This window comes from Camelina sativa, chromosome 20 (assembly GCF_000633955.1).
Source record: "Camelina sativa cultivar DH55 chromosome 20, Cs, whole genome shotgun sequence".
Taxonomy (NCBI): domain Eukaryota; kingdom Viridiplantae; phylum Streptophyta; class Magnoliopsida; order Brassicales; family Brassicaceae; genus Camelina; species Camelina sativa.
The window spans coordinates 21,026,028-21,050,730 of NC_025704.1; the positions used below are offsets into that span (position 1 = coordinate 21,026,028).

Sequence of the window (24,703 nt, forward strand, 5' to 3'; positions counted from 1 at the left end):
GGGGGGGGGGGGCTGAGAGTGAGATCGGTAAGCCTTGAAGGTTACGACCTAAGAGCGGATGAGTTGGGGGCAAAAGGGTGAAGGACGTGGGGATAAGCATTGTAATTGAATGTGGATTAAGGAGATTGATGGGGGTTCAATCTCAGATTTCCTATTGTAACCAGATGTGGATTTAGGAGATTGATGGGGTTTTAATCTCAGGTTTTCGGTTGAGACCGGATACGGATCTCGGGGTTGATGGGGGTTCAACCTCGGGGGAGGAGTTTATGTGTGATGACCGGGAGGGTCAGGTTTATGTGGGAACCTGAGGGTGTGGCCGGTGTGCTTACTGGTGTTAATGGAGGTTTAGCGGGTGCTGTGAGTGTGGCAACAGGTTTTGCTCAGACCAAGATGACCGTATTGTGGATTTACTGAAAATATTGTTGGAGAGAATTTAATAAGATGATTAGTTCTTATTGAATCTTAATGTGGAATGGATTAAGGGATTATGCAATTCTGGAAATGGAAAGTTTCCTTAAATAAGAAGTTTCAAAAAGGAAAGTTTCCATAAATAGAAAGTTTTATTAATAGTTAGGACTTGTCTATCTTTGGAAAGGGGATGTGATATGCCTGGAGTGGCGGGAATGTTTAGAGGTTGACCTGAAGAGTGGTCATAGATGAGATGATCAGTTCTCATGGATTTTGATTGGTGATGTCACGGTGCTACGAGGTATGCGGGTTCTAAAAATGAGAAGTTTTATGAATAGTTAAAGCTTGCCTATTTATGGAAAGTGCGGTTGCAAAGAAATAGAAAGCTCTATGAATGTTAGAACTTGTCTATTTTTTTTTGGAAGGCGGGTTTAAACACCCGAATGGTTGTGAAAGTTCTAGTGTTGGCCTGAAGAGTGGTCATGGGTGGTGATATTCCGGTGAGGGAATATGGTGGTTGGTAAGACATTGCGATGTTTTGCGTGAACCACTGGAGGTAGTTCTGGTTGGGAGATGCTTATAGACGTTAGGACTTGTTTGCTCATGAGGATATGATTAGTTCTCCTGGGGAGATGATTAGTTCTCCGGAGGAGATGATTAGTTCTCCTGGGGAGATGATTAGTTCTCCTGGGGAGATGATTAGTTCTCCTAGTGCACCACGGGCTTGACGGGTTGCGACCCTGAGAGTGGCAGAGGAGATAATTAGTTCTCCGGAGGGGATGAGTAGTACCCCTGATACCGAGAACTCGAGGGTGACGATTTGAGAGTGAGATGGTATGGCTCAAAGACGACGGTCTGAGAGTGCAGGCGGTGCAGTTCGAAGGTTGCAACCTGAGAATGTATGAGTGAGAGAGCAAAAAATGTCTAGAATGTGGTTATGAGCATAGTGACTGGATGTATACCTTGAAGGTCGGGAATGATCTTGTGTTTTGGGTTGTGCTGACCAGTGGGGTCAGGGTTGGGTGTACCGTTGGGTCAAGGGAATCTGCGGGCTGCTGCGACAGTTGCAAGGGAAACCTTGGCTGACGGTGTTCAGTCCGGTCGGGGAATGTGCGGGCTGTGGTCACGGTTGTACCTAGGTCCTTGGTGAAGGGACAGTGTTGCGGGATTCGAGGACAAATCCTTGTTGGTGGGGGAGAATTGTAACATCCATTTTCCGAGATTATATTTTGGGTTGGGTTGATTAAACCAAAGGTGTAGATTTTAATTTATTTCAGTTTAATGAAAACTTAATTTAATCTAACTAAACCAAAAGCCCTCCTTTCTTTTTGTGTATTGTCGACACTTGAGCCTCAGAGAGAGAGAGGGAGAGCCTTGGTCGATTTGGTGTGAAGGAGAAGGAGAAAGAGATCAACAAAGCTTTATCTTAGAGAGAAGGAGAAGGAGCAGAATCGTTAGGGTTTGGGAGGAAACAGTTTTGACATATCAAATCGTTGTCAAAGGTTACGAAATTTGATAGAATTATTCCTAAGTCTTTCATCGTCATTCTTCTTTTTACAGAAGTGGATTTGGATTTTAAATTAATGAGTTATTGTCAGTTTCATGAGACATGTTTTCTTAGACGTGAGTTGGGACCATCGGGTATTGTAACTGAGATCGTGGTCTCTTCTGGTTTCTGATCTACACGAGATTTTGTGGGAAGCTTCGTGACGTCTTGGGCTAGCGTTTCCACTTGAGGGATTTGATAGTTAATGGTTGGTTTTTATTTTAGGGTTTCTTCTTTGAGACTGTTCTTTTATGATGTTTCTGTCCAGTTTTGCTATAAAGTCGTTTTTGGTTGTGTGGTTTGTTGTAGGGCGTTTTTGGGCTGTTGCAAACGTCAGGAGAGTCTCAACTGGTTGTATTTGTTGTTATAATCAGTTTGATAAGGTGAGTTCGTGACCATGAGCTTATCTGAGCGATTGAGTTGTATGACTTATTTTCTGTGATGATATGTAGGTGTGGTGAATGTGTTATTGGGTGACCTGTTCAATGAATGTTTTTTTATGTTTTATTTGTGGTTGTACCCTTGATTTGCTTGTGTGTATAGCTCGTAGATGGGAGGATTGCCTCACTGGGTATTTCTTGTAATACTCACGCATCTTATTGTGTTTGTGGTGCAGGTAATGTGTAGCGTGAAATCATGGCGATGAAGAGGAGGATGATCTAGGGTCTCGGTTGTTATGTTGTGTTTATGTTATTTTGTTGTTGGAATCTTGTTAGAAGTATGCTAGGTTGCTAATTTATATTGGTTATGATTGATATTGTATTTATATTAAATTGGAGTTGGTTTGGTTTGTCTTCCACTGTGCATATTGATTTGTTGTTGGTTTATTGTTTGAGTTGTAATTAAATATTATGGGGTATTTAATTATATTATATATTTATAAATAAATAAAAACGGGTCGGGTTGTTTCATCTCCTCTCTAGCATAATTTTTTCTTTGTTGTAGAGCTTTAATTACACAAATCTATGATCTAAAGTGAGACATCCATTTGCTAATGTTTTTGTTGGGTTAAAGATAGGAAAAAACGGCTTTTTCATACCTGGACAAAGCCCATGTGTTCGATTCATACATCGCACTATGGCCGGTGCGTAAAAATACCTCGACTTTAGAAAATAAGATCGACATACCTCGACTATTGTTTTTGTGCTAACATATACATAAACATGATTAATTAGTAATTCTGTTAATTTCTCCATTAAGCCAATCTGACGTGAAATCCACGTGTGAAGGTAGAAGCAAACACCGTCGTTTTGATTTATTTGAGAGTGTTAATTTTTGATCAAAATGACGTCGTTTCTCATTATTCCCCAAATCTCTCTCTCTCTTCCTCGTATCGATATCTCTCGCGAAAAAAGAACCCTAGATTTTGGGGGTTTCGGGGTTTCCGGTTAATCGGAAAAATAGGATCCAATATCTTCGTCATCTAGTTCGGGTAAGTTTGGTTTTGTGTTTGGTTTAATTTCAATTGTTCAATTTCAAGAATATAAATGCAGAATTTTGATGTGGGAATTTGGCTTAGGATTGAGCTTCACACATCGTGGACCAGAAAGAGGAATACCTAAAAAATGTAGATGTGGTGCTTCGTCTATAATCAAGACTTCAGAAACATTGAAGAATCCAGGGAGAATTTTTCATTGTTGCCCTTACGGCTCAAAGAAAAATAATGGACATTTGTTCAAATGGACCGATATATCCATGGTGGAAGAGATGGAAGAGGTTGAGATTGTTGTTGAGAAGTTGAAAGGAGATGTGGGAAGCTTAGAGAAAGGTTTATATGATGTGGAAGCTGAGATGGAGAGTTTAGCAATGGAGACACGCACATGTGAGGTCGTATCGAACAACTACAGAAATGAAATTCAAGCCAACAAAGCTGTTGCAGAAGGATGTGAGAAGGAGATTGGAGAACCGAAAGCTGTGATTGCTTGTTGTGAGAAAGAGATTCAATATCTACGTTGGGTCAAAAATTTGATTGTGTGTAGTGTTGTGATGTTTGTTGTGTATGCTTTCTTCTTTTAAGTATGACAAGTTTGTATCACTTAAGAGTTATGCAATGCAATGTTAAGAGCTATGCAATGCAATTGGAGTCAAACATCCTTAACCTTTAGGTTTATATACTTCATCCGAATCCAAAATAGGTGACATAGAAAAACCATCACACCATCATCCTAACCGAATCATCCTTAACCTTACACCATCATCCTAAAACCAACATCCTAACCGAATCATAAACATCCAAAAAATATCATCCTACAATTTGAAACATCATAAGCTAGAAAACAATTAATCACCAAGTGAAATCTGAGATGCTTGTGAGGCTTGACTTGGTTGACTTGATTGACTTGGACCTCCTTCCCATCGACGCTTTCTTGGCTTACCTGGCTTACCTTGAACCCCAGGATTTATACAGCTTCTTGTATTATGTCTAGTCATGCTACATTGAGAACAATGCAAAGTGATTCCTTCTCTAGTTATTTTCACCTTCTTTGGAGGAGCCTCCTCTTCTACTTCCTTTCCTTGTTTTCTCTTTTTCTTTGGAGACTCATTCTTCCCCTTGATTCGTTTTTGCTTCTTTGTATGCCCTTTAGTTTTCTCTCTTGGTGGTGGCTGAAGCTCTTGTTCACCGGATTTCTCCCAAAAGTACATACCATTAACTCCCATCAGTTGTTCATTGTATTAAGCCACCCATCTTGATGTCAATAACCAGTCAGAGATAACAAAATCTTCAGGCTTCTGATTCTTCTTCAACCCAATTACTCGGAAAATATGAAGACAAGGTATCCCTGTCATACTCCACCTACTACAAGCACATGTTTTTGCATTCATATCAACCCTGAAACCATGATGAACATGCTCAGCCACTTCATAATGCCCATTGCCACAAGGGATTACCTAACAATACTTCAAGTGTCTCTGCTCTTCTTTATTGTTTTGGCCACTTTCAAACTGTATTTTCCCTTTTTCTTTGCAGCCTTCTTTCTTCTCATATCATTCTGGATCAAGCCTTGTCTTCTTATAGTCTCTAACATTTCTACCAATGGCATCTCTCTTGCTTGGTTGATAGTGTTGTTGTACGAGTCTGAGAAGTTGTTCGACACATCTTCGCAAAGTGACGTGCACTTGAAAAAATCACGGCTACAATTCTTAGGATTCTTCATCATCACTGCCTCATAAACACCTTGATCGAACTGCTTCAGCTCTTCCATGGCTTTATTATAGTCCGCCTCATTAAAACTTTTTGCAACAGCCCAAAATAGGTGTTTAGGCAATTCTTTTCCTGGGTATGCTCTCCTTAGATTCCCATATATGTGGAGAGCACACATGCGATGTTCTACTTTGGGAAGCTCTTGTTCCACAACAATAAGCAAACCCTATAAAAAATTATATACTAGCATTACAATTAGATGTTAAACTCATATTATATATTGCATTACAAGTAGATAAATTAACATACATTCTGTTGGTCTGAAATAAGACTAAATCCTTCTCCATCACCCAGATTCAAATTTTCTTTAAGAAGTTTAATAAACTTAATCCAACTCTCTGTATTTTCAATAGGCACAATACCCATTGCAACCGGATAGAACTGGTTATTGGCATCTATTCCAATAGCTGCCAACAGCTGACCTTTGACATTGCTCTTCAAGAAACAACCATCAATCCCAATTATGGGTCGACAATGAGCATTAAATGTCTTCCGAAGTCCTGCCAAGCAGACGTAGGATGTGTCAAACTTCTCAATACCATCATCAGTTCGGACTGTTCCCACCTCCACAGTTGATCCCGGATTAGAACTGTCAAAAACAAGTAACAAAGTTAATATTAAACAGTCAAAATACAACAAGTTCCAAAAGTTACAATAGGACATGAACTTACTTTATGAGCTCTAGACGGTAGTCTTTTAGTCGAGCAAATTGCTGATCATGTTCATCTTGTATGACTTGTATTGCTTTAGCCTTCACCTTTCTACATTGATCATTTGTCACCACCAAGTTGTAACGGTCCTCAAATGTTTCTTGTAACGCCTCTGGCTTGTAATTAGGATTTCTCCTAATGTCATTCAATAATAACTTAGCAATGACTCCATCCTTCACTACCTTGCTAAACTTGTTAGGGACACATGAATGCTCATCATCACAAGTCATGACCTGGTAGATGTTGTTGAGTTTTTGAAAAGAAATGTAGATTCAGAAGTTGCAACCACCACCAAGAGCGCATCTCACTTCAGATTTCTCGGATCCCCACCTTGTGTACTTCACATTATTTCATGTTTGCAGAGAATAATCAACCACAGCTTCCTTGAATAGCGGTATGCTGTCAAATACCTGCCCCAATCTTATCTCGCCACTTCCTTTTTTGTATCTAATACTTTTTTTTGACCATCATCCTCATCTTTTGAATTCGTTGGAGTTGCCTCTGAATTGCAACCCTCCTCTTCATCATCACCATTTCGAACATCATCTTCCTCATCATCATCACCGCCTCAAACATAATCTGGTCTTACATCATCTTCACCATCACAAGTTCTTTCCTCGTTAGCTGCTTCACAACCTCTATCCCCATTATCATCATCACGACCTCTATCCCCATTGTCATCATCACGACCTCTATCCCCATTATCTACTTCAGAGATCTCATCCTTTTCCACATATAGCTCAACTGATTTTGTCCACATAGCAGCTAGACACATCCTCTGAAAATTCTTAGACCCATTATACAGCAGCTTCAACTCTCTCCAAGATTCATATGGAAGTTTGTACCAGATCCTATGACCAAACAAAGACACCCGAAGAGACTCCAACATATTTGTAAAAACTGCTTCCGGCTTGCATTCAAGAGTGTGAGTCTCACCTCCTTCATATGTAACCACATTACCTTCTGCATTGACAAACTTTCCACCCTGGTAAATATGGAAAGTAGCATCATCAGGGCTGAAAAAAGAAAGAAAATTCTATGAATTTTTGTATTGGAACAATAAAGAACCGATACTTTTTGTATCCCCAACACAAAATCGAATTACATTAACAGACCCATTAATAATCAATCACGCTATGCAACTAGGAATAAAAAATACTCAAACTATCTATCGACATCTACCATTAAAACGCAAAAACGGATCAACAATAACAAAATTCAGAAATGTTAAAAGGAGAAATTTACTTTCTAGGAACTGGCTCTTCGACTCTCGTCTCATCGGTAACATCGAGATTCATCGCAATTAACTTATGGCGTTCCTTATTTTTCCGATTAACCGGAAACCCCAAAATCCCCAAATTCTAGGGTTCTTCTTTCGTGAGAGATCGATACAAGAGAGAGAGAGAGAGAGAGAGAGAGAGAGAGAGAGAGAGAGATGTGAGGAAAAATGAGAAACGACGTCATTTTGGTCAATAATTAACACTCTCAAATAAACCAAAATGACGTCGTTTGCTTCTACCTTCACACGTGGATTCAACGTCAGATTGGTTTAATAGAGAAATTAACAGAGTTATTAATTACACTACCAGAAAATCTGTCTTTAGCCAGAAATAATTTTGCAGCTATGGTCCATATTTTGTGGCTATTCAGTCCATAGCAAGGGAAAATCAGAATTTTTTTTGTGGCTATAGCGTTGTAGCTATCTGTGTTTCGTGGCTATACGTGGACAGATAGCCACAAATTCACCACAACTATATTTGTGGCAAATTAGCTACAAAAGTGTCACGCTCTTATTTGTGTCTATAATAGCTACAATTAACCCACAAAAGGCATCGTTATTATTGGCCACGATTAGCCACAAATGATGTCATAGATACTAGCCACAAATTGCATCGACATCAGTCGTGTATAATTTAGCCACAATTTAGTTACTATGTATCCCTAATTAATATACACAGATAGACACAAAGTGTTCGTGGCTAATTTCTATAAAGCCACAAAGTACTTGTAACTAAATGCCACGCATAGACACTAATCTTTGTGTTGTGGCCACATATACCCACAAAAATCTCGTTACTTGTTGACGTAAAGAGCCACAGAGGCAAAACCAAAAAAGTCACAAATAGCATCATTTATTTTGTGGCTAAATTCATCTTTCGTGGTTAATTGTTGCTGGGTTCATAAAAATATTTTGTACTATAAATGAATTGATATGACAATTCTGAAAAGTATACAAGCAACAAATATCTACAAAACTTTTCGTGATCATAGCCACGAATAACTAGTTCGATTTTGTGGCTAATTCTTTTTTTTTTAAATAATTTTTGTTGAGTGACGTGATTTGACAGATATAGAAAGCAATATAGCCACAAATAGCTACAACACTTTTGTGGCGCATGCCATAAATCTACTCAAACCAAATTTGTGGCTATATTGGGCCACGAAATGTATATTAATTTTGTCTGGCTATTGGACCATTAATTTTATTGTGGCTAGTTGTTGAAAATTGCCACAGTTAGTCACAAAATTATTTTTGTGGCTAATTAGCCACAACATTGCCACTAATTAGCTATGCATTGCTTCGTCTCAAGGTTGTGTCTATTCCGTGGCTAAATTATTCTAGCTAGGAATTTTTTGAAGCTTGAATGTGGCTATTAACAGTTTTTCTTGTAGTGTTAATCACGTTTCTGTATATTTTAGCACAAAAACAATAGTTGAGGTATGTATTTCTTGTTTCTGAAGTCGATGTATTTTTACGCAAAGATCATAGTCCGATGTATGAATCGAAAAATGGGCTTTGTCCAGGTATGAAAAAGCTGTTTTTCCGTTAAAGATATAGCGATAACGAGGAACCTCAAACATATTCTACGTTGGAAGATGAAGAAATCTATTGATTGAGCTCTAGATCAATGCTTCATATTCCAACATCAATTAAGTTCTCCTTGAACGAGGATCAATTAATTTTAATTATCCAAATAAAAGGAAAAATAATATGAAAAAGATGTATGTGATTGGGTTGTTAATTTGGTTTGCTTTCCCTGTCATACTTTAGTACATAGAGGCATTAAGGATGTGTGGAAACTGATTAGTGGTCGGATCACGCATGTGTAGAAGAGGCATTAAGGATGTGTGGAAACTGATTAGTGGTCGGATCACGCATGTGTAGAAGAAGAGGCTTCTAGACAAAGAGTCGTCGATGCTACGTTACAACATAAATCATAAAACCAAACAAAGGTAGAGTTTTGGAATTATTGTACATTCTTCTTACTTTGCTTTGTTGTTGTGTCTAGATTTAGAAGTGTACAAGAGCAGTTGCGGAAGAGTTCGTCATAGTGTCGTATCGGTGGGATGTATTTATCGAAAGAATGTGTTCCACAACGTGAAGTAACCAATTAGAGTGGTCACTTTGCAATTCATGATTTATTTATCGTATTTCAGCGATTGCATACAATTCATATATGACTTTACAACAATCTTAATAGGTTTATGTGTGATGTTTTCACTTTTAATATTTTCTTCCGTTGCCATATTTCTTAGCTCTTTCATTTTAGTGGATTATATATTTATTTAGTTTACACTAAAAATATAATTTAGTACAATAATTTGGTTACAATATTAGGAGTTATATGGGGTTTCACGTACGCTTGATGGTTCTTACTTGAAGCAATTAATGTCGAAAATTGATTCGATGTATGGAACAAAGAAGTTTTTTTTTTTCCTTTTGGTCAAACATGATTTCTATTCATCAGTTAACGATAGTTTCTTACAAAGCCTAAGAGCTTCTTTGGCCAAAGCGTCTGCTCGGCGATTTAGATCTCTAGGGATGAAATTAAAGGCACAAACAGAAAAACATGAAGATATATCCATGATATCATGGAGAATCCCTTGGAATTCTTTGGATTAGGGCTCCAAGTTGAATGCTTTGACTAGGGCTAACGAGTCTGAAGCGAAGAAGACGTTGGTGAAATCCGATGCAATCTCAATTCGTACTGCTATAAGAGTTGCTAGTACTTCGGCCATCAATGAGGATCAGACAGCAGGGGAGGGGTTGTGATTGATCCTTTTGAGAAGAGCCAATCTCAGTGGTCCGCAAAAATCTATCCCAAACCTGCTCGTCCATCTCTATCCATGTATGCCGCATTAATGGAGACATTCACAGAACTAACTGGGGGTAACGCTTTGGAGTTAAGTCGGATCGGTTTTTGAATACCAGATCCAAATCCAGATCTTTGTGCCTCTTGTCATTCTTTGGTCCTAACGAGAGCAAAAGTAAGAGAATCTGTTTCTGTTATTACATTTGTGTTGAAAATCAGTTGGTTAGAAAAACATTTTATATTATTAGAGTATCAGTGTTTTTTTTTCTGGAGATTCACATTACTTTATTATATATAATGTTATGTATATGATTTCAACTTTAAATTCCAAAATTTGGTAATTTGTTTCAGAGAAAATTATGAACTCTGACAAATATTTAAATAGTTAATAATCTTATTATGGTATGGAAAAGTATTATGTTATTGAGTTACTCATCATATGTTTGGAAAATTATTTCAATTGGTATATAAAATGAAAAATACATTTCTACACTCTTTTTCCCTCCTTTTTTTAAACTAAACGAAAAAACTATATTAACTAATTTTAAATATTCAATAGTCAAATATAATCCGGGCATAGTTGGTTGGGAGTAGGCATGACCAAAATTAAAACGTAACCATATTCCGGATCATAATCGGACCTTATCCAAATCATAACCAGATTGTAACCATATAAAAACCATAGCTGTTAACCGTAAATATATGGTTAGATTATATTAACCATAACCGTTAATTAATCGTAACCGTATCAAAACTGTTGGTTAAACGCATAGTTCAACCGTAATTTTTTAACCATAATCGTTTTTAAAAAATAATAAAATATACTAGTAATTTTATATTTAATATGAATCATATGATATATAGAAATATGAGTACCCTAAAAGAATATATCAATTAAAAATAAATACTAATATCAACCATTGTATAACATCAAATAACATCAACCATTATTAAATAACCGTAACCATCTCAACCAAAACCGTATTAACTGTAATGATTAGATACAGTTAAAATTAAACAGTATTTCTAATTATAACCAGTGGTTAATAAACTATAACGTTGGCCATGCCTAGCTGGGATATGACCAACGATACAGTGAGTCAGTGACTTTTTTTTTACAATCAGTGACGCATTTATCTTATCTGGTTGGAAAATAACAAAACCACATGTTTGAAGTATCTTAGGTACGCATTAGAGAGTCCAGGCCCAGCTCTAATATGACTTTATTTATAGAAGAGTCCACATTTAGGCCTATATTCGCGGATGCGTCAATTCAGGTTTTAAAAACGCCGTCGTTGCATCTTCCTCTAGATTCTTCTTTTTCTTTTCAATTTCACCAAAATTTCCGACACAATCGTCCTTGTTCTTCTTCCCCTTTAACTCCGAACAAATCAGGCTTTGGTTTCGTCCCTGGATCAATTTTGAGATACTACTCTAGATTTCAATCCGAGGATCCTTTTTTTTCTAGCTTTGGTTCCATCATCTAAAGAAAAGTTTCAATTTTTTCAATCTCCAGCGACGCCAAAAATAGGTTCATTCTTCGTTACTTTTCATGGAATTTGATGTTTTTTCTTGGCGCTTGATCCTTTTTCGTATCTGTTATCTCTGATTTGGCGTTGTTTATACCTTAGGACGGCTAAAGTTTTGATTTTTTTAACCAGTTTTATTACAATGACTTTGCATTTAGGTCTGAGTCGTTTGTTTGTGTCTTATTGTTGATTGTGTTCCTTTTGATCAATATCTGGAAATGTGTGCGTAAGGGGTGCTAAGGATGCTGCTTGGTTTAGATTTAGATTTGATGGAAAGATGATTGATTACGAACTTTTGTGTGTTTTCAATTTCAATACTTTAGGGTTCATGGAAGATCAACCCATTAACCAGTGCTCTAGTAGCAACAATGCATCTGAGAAAACTCCAGAATCAACCCTTGAGCTTAACATCAAGACGTTAGACTCACAGACATATACTTTTCAAGTGAACAAGAATGTAAGGAATCTTCGTCTTCTGCTTCATCTGCATATTTTAAGCTTAGTATGCTTATATTATCTGATACTATTTGGGGTCTGAATTGTTTCAGGAAACAGTTTCACTTTTCAAGGAGAAGATAGCTAGTGAGACAGGGGTGGCTGTTGGTCAGCAGCGGCTCATTTTCCGAGGAAGGGTTTTGAAAGATGATCATCCTCTCTCGGAGTATCGTATCCTAGTGCTACCTACTTTATTAACTTGTAGACATTATGTTATAGTGTAGCTGTTTGTTGCATTATGCTTTCTGCCCTGTGTATAAAATGCATGTTTTCCAAAATCTGTCGTAAGTCTGGCATTTGATTGATTAAGTGCATCTATGCTTTTTATATAACAAGTTCATTGGCAATTTTGTATAAACATGAGAAAGACTGCTCGATCTTTTGATAAAATATTGGAAGTATTACCAAGAACCTTCTGCACCCGCATAACGCATATGGTTGTTTTTGTATAGTTAAGGAAGATCTAAATAGTGTGTTCATGAAATGCCATGTAATTTCTGCTGATTTCTTCTGTGAATCTTACTCTGTAGTGGAAGCTGTAATCCATGAAAGATATACATTTACTCCTTTGCTAAGCTGAGATTTATGTCTGTCGTTGCCTTCCATCGCTGGTTTACTTCAGTATGGTTAATAACTTGACTTCGTCTTAGATTTGGAAAATGGGCATACTTTACACTTGGTTGTGAGGCAGCCAGCAGAATCAGTTCCTACATCTGGTACACCTTCAGAAGGGGCAACTGCAAATGATGGTAATTATTAAGTCATATGCCCTTTCTGAGTTTTGAAGGAGCTGTTACCAAAACCATCCCAGAACCTTGATTTCAACTGATTATTTGATTCACCAGGAAATAGTACAAATGGTGGACCATCTCGAAATGGAAGACATGTCTCCCACAGCGTAGTTCTTGGGAGTTTTAATGTTGGAGATCAGACTGAAGGCATTGTTCCAGATCTTAGCCGGGTAATCCTTCAGGATTTGTGATTTTGGTGTCTTCTGGGGAATATATTGTTTGTCCGATGGGATGGTTTGATTGGGCTAACAAACTTTTACTTTTGTTTTGCTTAGGTAATTGGAGCAGTTCTAAATTCTTTTGGAGTTGGTGGACAGTATCCTTTAAATAACAGTACTATTGGCACACCCTCTATGCCCGTGAGTTATTCTCTCTTCACTCTCTACTTAGAAATTATTTCTTATTAGTGCCTAGTCTGCTATTTTGCTCTCTTTTCTTGATTTTTCATTGTTGCTGGTAGAAGTTTTTTACATTGAGGATTGTTGAGAGTCAGTTGCTGTTACCTTTTGATGTGTGCTGTTTTATTAGATTTAGTTGTCATTCACTATTACCTGTTTCTAAACTCAGTCTTGCATGCGATTTTATTTCTTTTCTCCTAGTCGAATCTTTCGTCTCATCCTCCTCCTGGAAATACATCTGATGGAGCGCCTGGCATTGGTGGTCAAAGCCAAGCTGCAGGTCATTCACAACCTAGGCAAGCATTTCCTGGTGTATCATTTCAAGCATCGATGCCTCATGTTGTTCAGATTCCGGTTACAGCAGCTACAGCAATTCCTATTCCTTCATTTCTAATGGTAGTTCTTAGTCACGTGGTATTTTGATCTTGAGACTAGAGCTTTAATCTTGTTATGTTACAATGTAACTCTCTAATTCTGCAGCCTATTCCGGATTCGTTAGATACCCTAATGGAGTTCATTAATCGGATGGAGCAGGCATTATCACGAAATGGTATTGTGATCTAAATTTGTATTGTCATATTGGATAGAGAACACATCAATAATTTAATTGGATGTTCCTCCAGGCTATCAGCCAGATACGTCTTCTGCTACATCTGGTGGCCGACCAACGGAAGAGTTGCCTAGAAGTCGACGCGGTGCATCAACACCTGAAGCACTCTCTGTTGTCCTAAGGAATGCTCAGCATTTACTGAGTGGTTTAGGTGTTTCTTCTTTATCGGTAAACATTTTCTTCACACTGCTTATTAATCGATTCCGTCTTTCTCTGTTCGTTCCTTATCGAGAAATTGCGAAGTATATGCTTAGCATGCATTGTCATCTAATCATGTGCTCTTTGTGATTTTCAACAACATTGTTGTAGCATATTGCCAGACGTCTAGAGCAAGATGGGTCCTCTTCAGATCCTACTCTCAGGGCACAAATCCAGACAGAGGCTGTGCAAGTAGGCCTTGCCATGCAACATTTAGGGGCCTTCCTACTGGAGCTTGGGCGCACAATTTTGACATTGAGAATGGCACAGTCTCCGGTCCGTTTTGGGTCATTTCTTTCGTAACTGTTCCTATTTTTCCTGACATGCGGCTCACAAACACTGTGATCTACAGGAATTATCCTATGTGAATGCTGGGCCTGCTGTTTATATATCTCCATCAGGACCGAATCCTATTATGGCTCAGGTTAGCTTCTAGTCTCATCTATTTCTCTAAGCTAACTTTTCTTCTTTTATGTAATTTTGTACTGTATTTTGCAGCCTTTTCCTCACCAAACCAGCTCTCTCTTTACTGGTGCTGCTGTCGCATCAAATCCAGTAACTGGACCAGTTGGTTTAGGAACTCCCCAACGGCACATTAACATTCATATACACGCTGGTTGGTGAAGTTCACCTTTTTTTTTTTCCATTAGACTTAGCTGCACAATTCGTCCCCATAGAATTTCATTCTTAATTACCAGGCACATCAGATTCACCTATGATGTCATCAGTTGGGAACCAGCGAAGCAATGGAGGAGGGCAAGGAGACGGTGACAACGATACAAGTTCAGTTCGGGGACTCCCAGTGAGAAACATCATTGCTGCTGCTGTTCCACCAGGCTCTACCAGTGAGAATATTTCTGCTGGGGTTCAACCTGGTTTGGATGGTTCTGTTTCAGTTGCCCAAATCAATGCAAGAATTAGAGAATTAGTAAACAATATGCAAGGAAGAAACCAGATTCCACCGGGTAGGTTGCCTGCTGACTAAAGTTTTAGATTGTGGGTAAAATGTTTTCAATCTTTCAAGCTCTGCTTCACTTATCAATTAGGAACAGAAGCTCTGGAGCGGGATATGTCTACGGGCCATGGGGTTGCGGGTGCTATACCTGAGCAGCCTACCAACATTGCAGCTTCGTGCACACCTGAGTCTTCAAGTGGAACATTGCATGACTTACCATCTGAAAGGAGGAACTCGGTGGTATGTCTTCTCTACAATCAGATGTTTGATTTATTTGTTCACTATGGTTTCCCTACCACTAATTTTTTTGCTTTTCAACCAGTATCCAAGTGAAAAAGAACATGGTGAAGATTTAGGGCATCCAGCCCTTGCAAAAGATATCTCTTCTACTACAGGACAATCTTCAGATCCGTCTGGAGAATCCACAAGCAATGGGGAAGATTCTACCGGTGATACCAAAGAAACCAAGAAGGCTACTCCAGAGGTAGCTACAGCTACACCACTTGGATTGGGGCTTGGCGGTTTAGACCGTAAGGTAATAAATGAGTTGAAAATAAGTGGCAAGTTGCTGCTATTTCATTTTCATTGCATAGCATATCCACAAGTCTGTGGTTCCAAATTCTCATAGTCATAGTATGCTTTTTATGGTTACAGAAACGAAGCAAGCAGCCCAAGGTATTAGGCAAGAATGAAGATAGTGGGACTTCAGCTACAGTTGAAGGTCTGCAACAGAGCAGTGGGAGTAGTGGTCAGCAGCTTTTGCAATCTCTCTTTTCTGGTAGTTCTCGTTCAGTTGAGACTGGTCTGAGACGTGGGCAAGGTTCAGATGATCAGCTAGATGTCTCAAGTGCAATGTCTCAGGTCTTGGAGAGCCCTGTATTGGATGGATTGCTAGCAGGGGTATCTCGACAAGCTGGTGTGGATTCGCCAAATATGCTGAGAAATATGCTTCAGCAGTTTACTCAGAACCCACAGATCATGAACACAGTCCAACAAATTGCCCAACAGGTGGATGGGCAAGAGATAGAAAATATGATGTCAGGCAGAGCTCAAGGCGAGGGTGGTGGTTTTGATTTTTCTAGAATGGTCCAACAAATGATGCCTCTAGTCTCACGTGCTTTCAGCCAAGGAGGGCCATCGCCTCAACCCGCAACACAGCAGCCTGATGATCTTCAACCTTTTCAGGTATGTCTGGTGATTTTGATTTGTTTTTTTTTCTTCTTTTTTTTTTTGGACTTTCTGAGCTTTGATTTTAAGTAAAGGACAAAAACAGTGACTGAAGAAGAACGTAATCTAGTATGGATCGAGTTAGTATGGTTTTTTTTATATGGGGTTTGGTTTGAAGTCATGTCCAGTTTTGGTTTTTAATCAGCCATAGATTTGCTCCAAAAGAAGTAAAGTTCCCGTTTGGTTCTGATTTTGTTGTCTTTTCAGTTGTAGAAAAAGTAAAACCATCCTTAGTTTCTTTGCTTAGCAAGATCTAAGTTTTTCAGATCGGGTCTTTTATTTTCATTTGGGTTTTGATTGATTCGGTCTCAATAAACAACATTGTCTCTTAGTCTATGTCGTTGTAATGAATGCCTTTTCTAAATTTTGTCCACATAGGTAAATGTTCAATCCTTGGCGCAAATGATTGAGAACTCTGATCCACCAGAGGATGTTTTCCGTGCTATGGTCGAAAATGCTGCTGTGAGCCAAGACGACCTTGTGAACGAGCTTTGTTGTGATGAAGTTCTTTCTCACGTAAGCATCAAACAGATTAGTTTTTTCCTTAGTGATGGTAACGTTTCCCTTATCATACTTGTATTTTCGCATTGCAGGAATATGCGGAGTTGCTAAGACGTGATATTGAAGGCCGGCTAAAAGATGATCAAGGTCCATAAGCTGTGTAGAATTGGTTCCATAAGTGTCAGATATTTGGAGTATCTTTTGTTTATTTGCTGAGATCCTTCACTATGTATTAAGAATTAGAGTTTGGGATGGTCTACTCTGCTGAACACAAGCAACCGTAATTTATCTGGTCTCTAAAGGGCCGATTTGATTTGATATTTCCATCTTTACCCACTTCTCTCACCCCCTCAATACCTCATAACTACTGATATATATATTTTTGGCTCAACATCAAATATTAATTATCCAAAGTTTACATAACTTTCTCCAAATCCATAATGTTTTTTAACCAATTGGGAACGATAGAATAAAGCTTAGGACTATAATACTGAAAAGAAAGAGATTCCTTTGATATTCTATCAGCCACCATGTTTGCTCCTCTAGTTCGAAACACAAGCCTAATCTCTTTAAAATTGCTCATTCCTCTTCTGATATCATGAAGCCCTGGTGAGATGCTTGGCCAATCCTCCTTATTATGCAAAAGATTCATCAGGACTTGGGAGTTTGATTCAAAAATTACCTTCTCATACCGGAAGCTACATAATGTTGAGACCGCCCATCTCATTGCTTCTAATTCCGCTTCCAGTATAGATCTAACTCTAGGAAGGTCTCTTGCACCCGACCAAATCATATCTCCCTTTTCATTACGAAGGATCCAGCCAATACCGCATCTTTGAGCCTCCATCTGCCAAGAAGCATATGTGTTACAAGTAACCCATGACATAGGAGGAGGCCTCCATCTCTCGATCACATTTCCTCTTCCCCTGTTACCCAGTTGGTGCTTCGGCTGAGGCTTGCTAGAGATATCACTAAGGACCTCTCTTTTCACCCCTTCCTCCAAATCCTCAAGCGCCTTGGAGATAACATCATTAGCATTATATTATATGCCTTGAAATGCATATCATTTCAATTTTTCCATAATCTCCATAAAAGCCATGGCACCAGATTAACCTGATTACCTAACTGGGGACATTCCTTATCAAAATTGAGAACCCAATAGATATTGGTGTATAAAGAGTCTGACCACTCTCCTCTTGGGGGAGCATGGATAGGAGAGACAGCCCAAGTCAGTCTCGCAATAGTGCATTGGAAGAGAAGAGATGGTTTACTGTTTCTACACTTCCTGGACATCTTATGCAGCTAGCTTCCCTTGCAATATGCCTATGAGCTAAATTCCTTGCCACCGAAATACAATTGCTTTAATATTTCCACAAAAAATGCTGCACTTTCGGGCTTGCTTTACTGCTCCAAACTTTCTCGAATATAGGGTTGAGACTTGGTTGGGAAATCTCCATAGGAGCATTTTTCTTCTTAACAATCTGAGAGTATACCCAATACCCTGACTTGACAGCATATTCTCCTGACTTTGTATAATCCCAAGCATAGGTATCTCTAGTACAATTCCCTCCAGGTCTTATTTGCTCAATCATCCTTCTTTCTTCTTTCGGGAAGACCAAGTCAATCAACTCCTGCATCCATTCTTTTCTGCTGCCATCTATTAGATCATGAACTGTTGTTAAAGAGGAGACCAAGTTCTGAAAACAAGGAGAGATGGGGTTTGTTTCCCAAGTAGAGCTATATTGAAAGCCTCAACATCTCGAAATCCAATCCCCCCTTAAGCCTTCGGTTTAGTAAGCTGATCCCAAGATTTCCAATGCATTCCTCGAGAATCTTTTTTGTTCCTCCACCAAAAGTCAGCAAAGACAGAAGCTATCTGTTTATGAATTGCCTTCGGGAGAAGAAAGCAAGACATGGGATATGTTGGAAGCGCCATAGCTACAGCCTTAAGGAGGATCTCCTTTTCACCAGAGGATAGGAAGTTGTTTTGCCATCCACAAATTTTGCTTTGTATCCTCTCCTTTAGATAGTTCAAAGTCTCCACCTTTGAACCTCCAAAAGATTCAGGCAGACTAAGATAGAAACCGTCTCCTCCCTCCTGAGTAATACCCAACTATCTCTTAACTGCTTCTCTACGGTCCGAAAGGATCTGTTTGCCAAAATAGATACTGGATTTTTGATAGTGTACTCTCTGACCCGAGGCCAGACTATACTCATCAATTATGCTCACTATCTTGTTAAGTTCACCATCCTCATGCTTACAGTAGAACATACTGTCGTCTGCAAAGAGTAAATGAGACACCGGAGGAGCTGTTCTTGCCACTTTCAACCCTGTAATTTGCGCTTTCTGCTCTGCATCATGTAGCATTTTCACCAGCATTTCAGTACAAATGACGAACAGATAAGAGGACAGTGGATCCCCTTGTCTCGATACCCTCGTTGGTGTAATAGCATCATGTGGGTTTCCATTAATTAGGACTTGGTAACTAACTGATTTCACACACCACATGATCCGTTCGATCCAACCTTCACTAAAACCCAGTGACCTCATAGCTCCCTCGAGAAATCTCCATTCGACTCGATCAAAAGCTTTTGAAATATCTGTTTTTATTGCAATGAACTCCTGAGAACATGAGTTGGGAGAATTTAGAGCATGGAGGAGTTCATGGGCGACAAGGATATTTTCAGAAATCAGCCTGCCCTCAACAAATGCAGCTTGAATTTCTGAAATAACTATGGGACGCACCTTCTTCAGTCTTTTTGCTAGGAGTTTGGCGATGATTTTGTAAACCACATTTGAAAGGCTGATTGGTCTAAAATCAGTAAGTCTCGTCGCATTCAACTTCTTAGGAATAAGGCAGATAATTGTTCTGTTCAGATCCTTATGGAATGATCCAGAAGAAAAGAAATCTGCCACCATTTGCGTCAGAATATCTCCCAAACTGTCCCAGAATTGCTGGAAAAAGTATCCAGTAAGACCATCCGGACCAGGGCTCTTACCGGGATTGATATCAAAAGTAGCCTTCTTCACCTCCTCCTTGGTAACTGGACTCATCATGAAATTATTCCAATCCTAACTCACCCTGCTCTCCGAGTTCTTCATAACTTCTAGTTGATGTCCCATATCGTCAGAAGTAAACAGAGTTTTAAAATACTTTTCTGCAACCCTTCCTAAGTCGCTTTCTGCATACTATTCTTTCTCCTTCTCATCCATCAGCGACTTTATTTTGTTCTGTGCTCTATGGTTTTTAGTGGCGGCATGGAAGAATTTCGTGTTGCGATCCCTTTTACCCATCCAGGTAGCTCTACTCTTCTGTTTCCATAAAACTTCCTCTTTAAAATACTTATCGTTAAGCTCTCTTTTCAGCTCTTTTAGTTTAACTAGGCAGAGTGGAGAACATCGGGTCTCTTGATCAATCTGGAAATGAAGCTCCTGAATCCTCTTTGCCGAGTTTGGGTTAGCCACCCTCTTCCAAATAGAAATCTCTTTTCTACAGCGATCCAGTTTCTCTTTTATGGAGAGTTGTTGATTGCCAGCATGTTCCTTCCAGAATACTTCTACAACTGAACTGAAACCCTCTTGAGTAATCCATCTCTGGTCATATTTAAACTCTGCTCTACGTCTCCAGCTATTCCCCAAGAGATTATTGATGAGAGGACTCTGGTCTGAGCTAACCTTCTGAAGATACAACACTTGAGCCTGCAGGAATAACTCTATCCACTCTTGATATGCCACTGTCCTGTCTAATCGACACTGGACCAATTCACTATTTGTATTACCAAACCAGGAGAATTGGTAACCTGAATGATTAATTTCCCATAGACCGAAAGCTTTTAGCATACTTCTAAATACTAAACAAGAGGCATCAACTCTTTCTGGACCACCAACTTTTTCTGAAGGGTCAACCAATTCATTAAAGTCACCTGTTAGCATCCATGGACCTCTTCTACCAACACCAATCCGTTGCAACCTTTCCCAAACCTTATCTCTTTCACTTCTCACTGGTTCTCCGTAGACCCCAGTCATAAAAAACTCCTTATCCTGCCATCTGATACTGACTTCTACCATACGATTATCAGAGTGTAAAATTCTAACATCCACTAACTCCCTCCATAGAAGTGCAAGACCACCACTCAAAACCTTCCGGTTCCATAGTATGAACGTCAAAATACCCCAGATGCCCCCACCACATTTTCCAAATAGCTTCTTTTCTTTTTGGTCTCACAGAGGAATATTATCTCTGGGAAGTACACTTCCCTTAGGTGTCGAACTGTAAGGGTATTCCCCACCCCCTGACAGTTCCAACTCAATATCCTCATATTGATCTTGAAGGGTTGGAATTGACCATCAACCCTTCTTTCTATTTGGTTCTCCTTCCCCCATCAGATATCTGAAAAGAGGAAAGGAGTTTAAATTCTGTGCGATCCACATAATGATTTAGATCTTGTGCTGCTCCTGAAGCAGAATGACTCGACATAGAAAGGCTCCCAGCCAGTAGAGAACTATAGATCGATGAGGTAGAACCCAAACGGTCAAAAATTGATGGACCTCCTTTCTTGTTACTTTCAGAGGAAGAGCTTTTTCCTTGACCCACCAAATTTTCTCCATTATCCCCTAACCTTTCAAAGACCGAAGGAGAATGATTTTGGCTTCCAGTGGAGCTTACTTTCAACTTCTTTAGGGACCGATCACCGCTTCCACTAGTCCTCCTTCTTTTATTTTGTGCCAAAATTGGATTGCCATCCTTCTTCATACCAATAGGAGTGGTTTCCTAAGCCGTAGGGATCTCCTTAACTTTCCACTCCATCTTTGATTTCATCTTTTGCCTCTTCTCAGTCGCATTTGACCACTGGATACGATCCTTCGCACTTCTAGTGCGATCAGATGATCAGAGAGAAGATAAAGTACAATTTATCCTTGAAAGTGAAGCAGATCTCTCACATGTTTTATTCCGTGGTCCATGGTTTGTCAATGGTTGGATTGTTATGGTAGATCAAGTTCTCGCTTGACGGCTAACCCTAGAAATCGCCTTCCCCTTCGCCTTTTAGGAGAGAGAAAGTCTCCACATTTAGAAACTTCCATAACTCCCGATATTGGCAAATATACTTGGAAAGAAACTGTTCCTTTTTCATATATATTTACTGGCAAATTTGGTTTTGATCGAAAGTTTTGGTCAAAGGATGCTTAGCTATCCAGTGATTTTGATATAAGATATATGATTTCTAAAAAAGTTAATCAAAATTTTAAAATCCGCTAAACATAAATCCTTTGTCATATATAATAAGTATATAATAACGAAAGAACAAGCTTTTCATACGATATCTGTAATTCATTACCAATTTCAAAGTAAAATCATTAGTTACTGCTAAGGATGTTAAAATTGGATAATAACCCATCAGGTACCCGAAACCCGTTTTAAAGATTGGGTATACGGACCTCTTTTACTTACAGCAAAATCTATTTCAAAATTTAATTTAAATCTTGGATAACGCATGTTATTACTTAATATAAATAATGTATTAATTTATTTAAAATTAAAAGCTAAAAGTAATTTTAATCCAGCAGGAAACGTCGATCTCGTTATTTATATTATTAACTCATAAAAATTATTCCAGAGAAATATTATTAAAATTCGCAATTGTTCTCAGCATCATTATTGTAAATGGTAAAAAAAAAAAACTAATAAATAGGAGAATTATTCAGAAAAATGAAACTGTTGCGATATAATCCCGATTGAATTGTACTTGTTAAGTTTACTGTACACCAAGCCAAATTTTTTTTTTTTCAACAAAGGATATGCTTTCATTTAGTTAGATAGAAAGTAACATACACAACAAGTAAGCTAACTTAAACAACATCATAGGGGGGATTCCCCAAACCCAAAAGCAACAAGAGTACAAAGAAAGATAGGAGCAAACGATAGAAGGAGCTTGAGAGCTATGAACCAATTGCTGACTAGTAATCTGGAACCTGTGAGGTCAAGGCATATCGATGCAGCTTCCATGAACCGGTCAATGGAAGGGAAGGTGGCCACTATCTTGAGTCTAAGACTGGGTGGCGATGAAAAGGCCAAAGTTGAAGGTCTCACCGAAATGAGAAGATCTACTTGAGGTAGCGCTTTGCCATAGGTGAGAGCGGGGTTGAGAGTGTTATGATTACTGGTCACTACAAAGGTGAATGTGGTTCTAAGGTTGGGTGGGAGATTCTTATATAGGTGGCGGTAACCACTACTCCTTGGAATGGTGGTCATAATACCACTAATCTTCAAGCTTATAGGAGGGGACTTCAATAACTAGATGATTTGCAAAATTGAGAGCTTAGTAAAAGGAAGCGATGAAGAAAGCAAGCTGGTGAAACATCGGTAACTCCCGCTCCGTAGAGGTGGGATCATAATGCCGAGTTTCAAACCGCCGTCAGCTTTTAGGATGTCATCTCTAAAAGATTCTAAAACCAGGGTTTTCCAAGGACTCTTGTACCATGCTAGCATCCATGTTGTCTTAAGGTTTAAAAGCAGTCTTCGGACTAATGATACCATTAAGTAAAGCAACTGTTGACTAGGTGATAGACAGGTTTTCACCCAGAGTATCAATTCCCTATGCAGTTGTAGTACAAAGGGTTATCAATCCAAATGGTTGTTAATTGCTAGCAGGAAGGATATGATCAGAACAGTACAAGTCAAGCCAAGCAAATAGGGTTTTCATCTAACAATCCTAAAATAAATAAAAGGAAAGAATACAAACAAGAGACCACACGACCTAAGCACTCGATGCAAGCATTCGAGTACAGAATCAGGTGGGGTGGTCGAGTAAGCAAATGGGATATGAACAACTCGAGGTATTACTCGATGCAGGTTATCGTGTACCTGATCGGGTATAAGATCGAGTGATGAATGAAAATGCAAACAATTAAAATACGAAAGCTTCTAAGGATGGGGTAATCGAATCCTAAGTATCCTTGACCAGTACAGATGCCTTACATGCCTCAAGCAAATATTTCCTAGACAATGAACCTCTAAAACTTGTTACCACCCTCTCGCACTAGCAACAATCAACTTTGATCACTCCCCTACCCAACTCTCGTTTGAGAAACATGACCAAGCAGACATTAAGATCCGATTCATTATTGTCAGTAAACCCCTTACTCATCTAATCTCTTAGGCTAAGTGAGTAAACCTCTAGCATTGGTTGATTCAAGCATCTCATCTACACCTCTCGGTGGTAAAACACCTTAGATCTAATCTCAACCTCTCGGTATGTTGACAGCATTAAGAACACCAACCTAGAAGGAAATCTATCAAACACATACAATCAAACTAAGGCATCCTAACCGATCAAGAACACAAAATCATATATCCCATCCCTAGAAACTTTATTACACTACTCAGACATGATAACAAGAAACATAACAACGAATAAGAATGAAAATTGCATTATAATAAACGGTAGAGTAGAGCAGAAAGAATACATGATAGAAATCTAAAGAAAATGATAAAAAATTATGAAATAAAATGTAAAACAAAAGGGAAAAGTGTTTGAGTCTCTCAGTTCTCTCACAGAAGCTCTCACTCTCTGGTTTGAGGGTCTGCGGCGTGCTCGTTTGTGAGCTAGGAGAGGAGGGGTTTATATATGGAAACCCCTTTGACCTATCTTCCCAGATTTGCCCGATGGTCTACTCGATGGGGTACACAAGGATGAAGTCGGGTTACTCCTCGGGTGGATCTTCGGGTTGTTCTTCATTCTCTTGGATCCTCCTCGATCGTGTTGGGGTTCGGACTTGTTCTTCCAGCTCGATGGCTCCTTCGGGTACATGCTCGGATTTGTCCTTGTTTTTCCCCATTATAGGCTCTTAAGCACCTGTTTTCATCCAAAACATGCAAATGCAAAAATGCAACACCCTAAATGGTCTAAAAGTGAATTCCTACAGTTAATGACCTAAAAATGCTAAGTTAGAGGTATGAACAATGCAAAATATTGACAAAAAGGATGCTAAAAACATGTAAATTAGAGAGTTATCAGATCCCCAAACTTAAATCTTGCTA

The 24,703-nt window shown here is 38.9% G+C and overlaps 1 protein-coding gene across 2 annotated transcripts; it reads left to right on the forward strand.

The window, feature by feature from the left end:
- LOC104771340 (large proline-rich protein BAG6-like) lies at positions 11,266 to 16,982 on the forward strand. Of its 2 annotated transcripts, none has more exons than XM_010495857.2 (18): positions 11,266 to 11,491; positions 11,813 to 11,946; positions 12,038 to 12,155; positions 12,635 to 12,733; positions 12,830 to 12,945; positions 13,051 to 13,134; positions 13,375 to 13,569; positions 13,654 to 13,723; positions 13,797 to 13,951; positions 14,093 to 14,257; positions 14,334 to 14,405; positions 14,480 to 14,597; positions 14,680 to 14,946; positions 15,028 to 15,176; positions 15,259 to 15,471; positions 15,591 to 16,121; positions 16,542 to 16,679; positions 16,757 to 16,982. In XM_010495857.2, the coding sequence occupies exons 2-18, from the start codon at positions 11,818 to 11,820 to the stop codon at positions 16,817 to 16,819; spliced, it is 2,682 nt and encodes an 893-aa protein (XP_010494159.1). In that variant the 5' UTR covers positions 11,266 to 11,491; positions 11,813 to 11,817; the 3' UTR covers positions 16,820 to 16,982. The 2 variants fall into 2 exon arrangements, with proteins under 2 accessions (XP_010494159.1, XP_010494160.1); XM_010495858.2 differs by having other exon boundaries at positions 11,267 to 11,491; positions 15,034 to 15,176.

Bases quoted from the DNA above. Each gene is read 5' to 3' on its own strand.
- LOC104771340 (XM_010495857.2), top strand. From the start codon at position 11,818: ATGGAAGATCAACCCATTAACCAGTGCTCTAGTAGCAACAATGCATCT. The intron at 11,947-12,037 runs GTAAGGAATCTT...GAATTGTTTCAG, and splicing joins CTTTTCAAGTGAACAAGAAT to GAAACAGTTTCACTTTTCAA. The intron at 16,122-16,541 runs GTATGTCTGGTG...TTGTCCACATAG, and splicing joins ATGATCTTCAACCTTTTCAG to GTAAATGTTCAATCCTTGGC.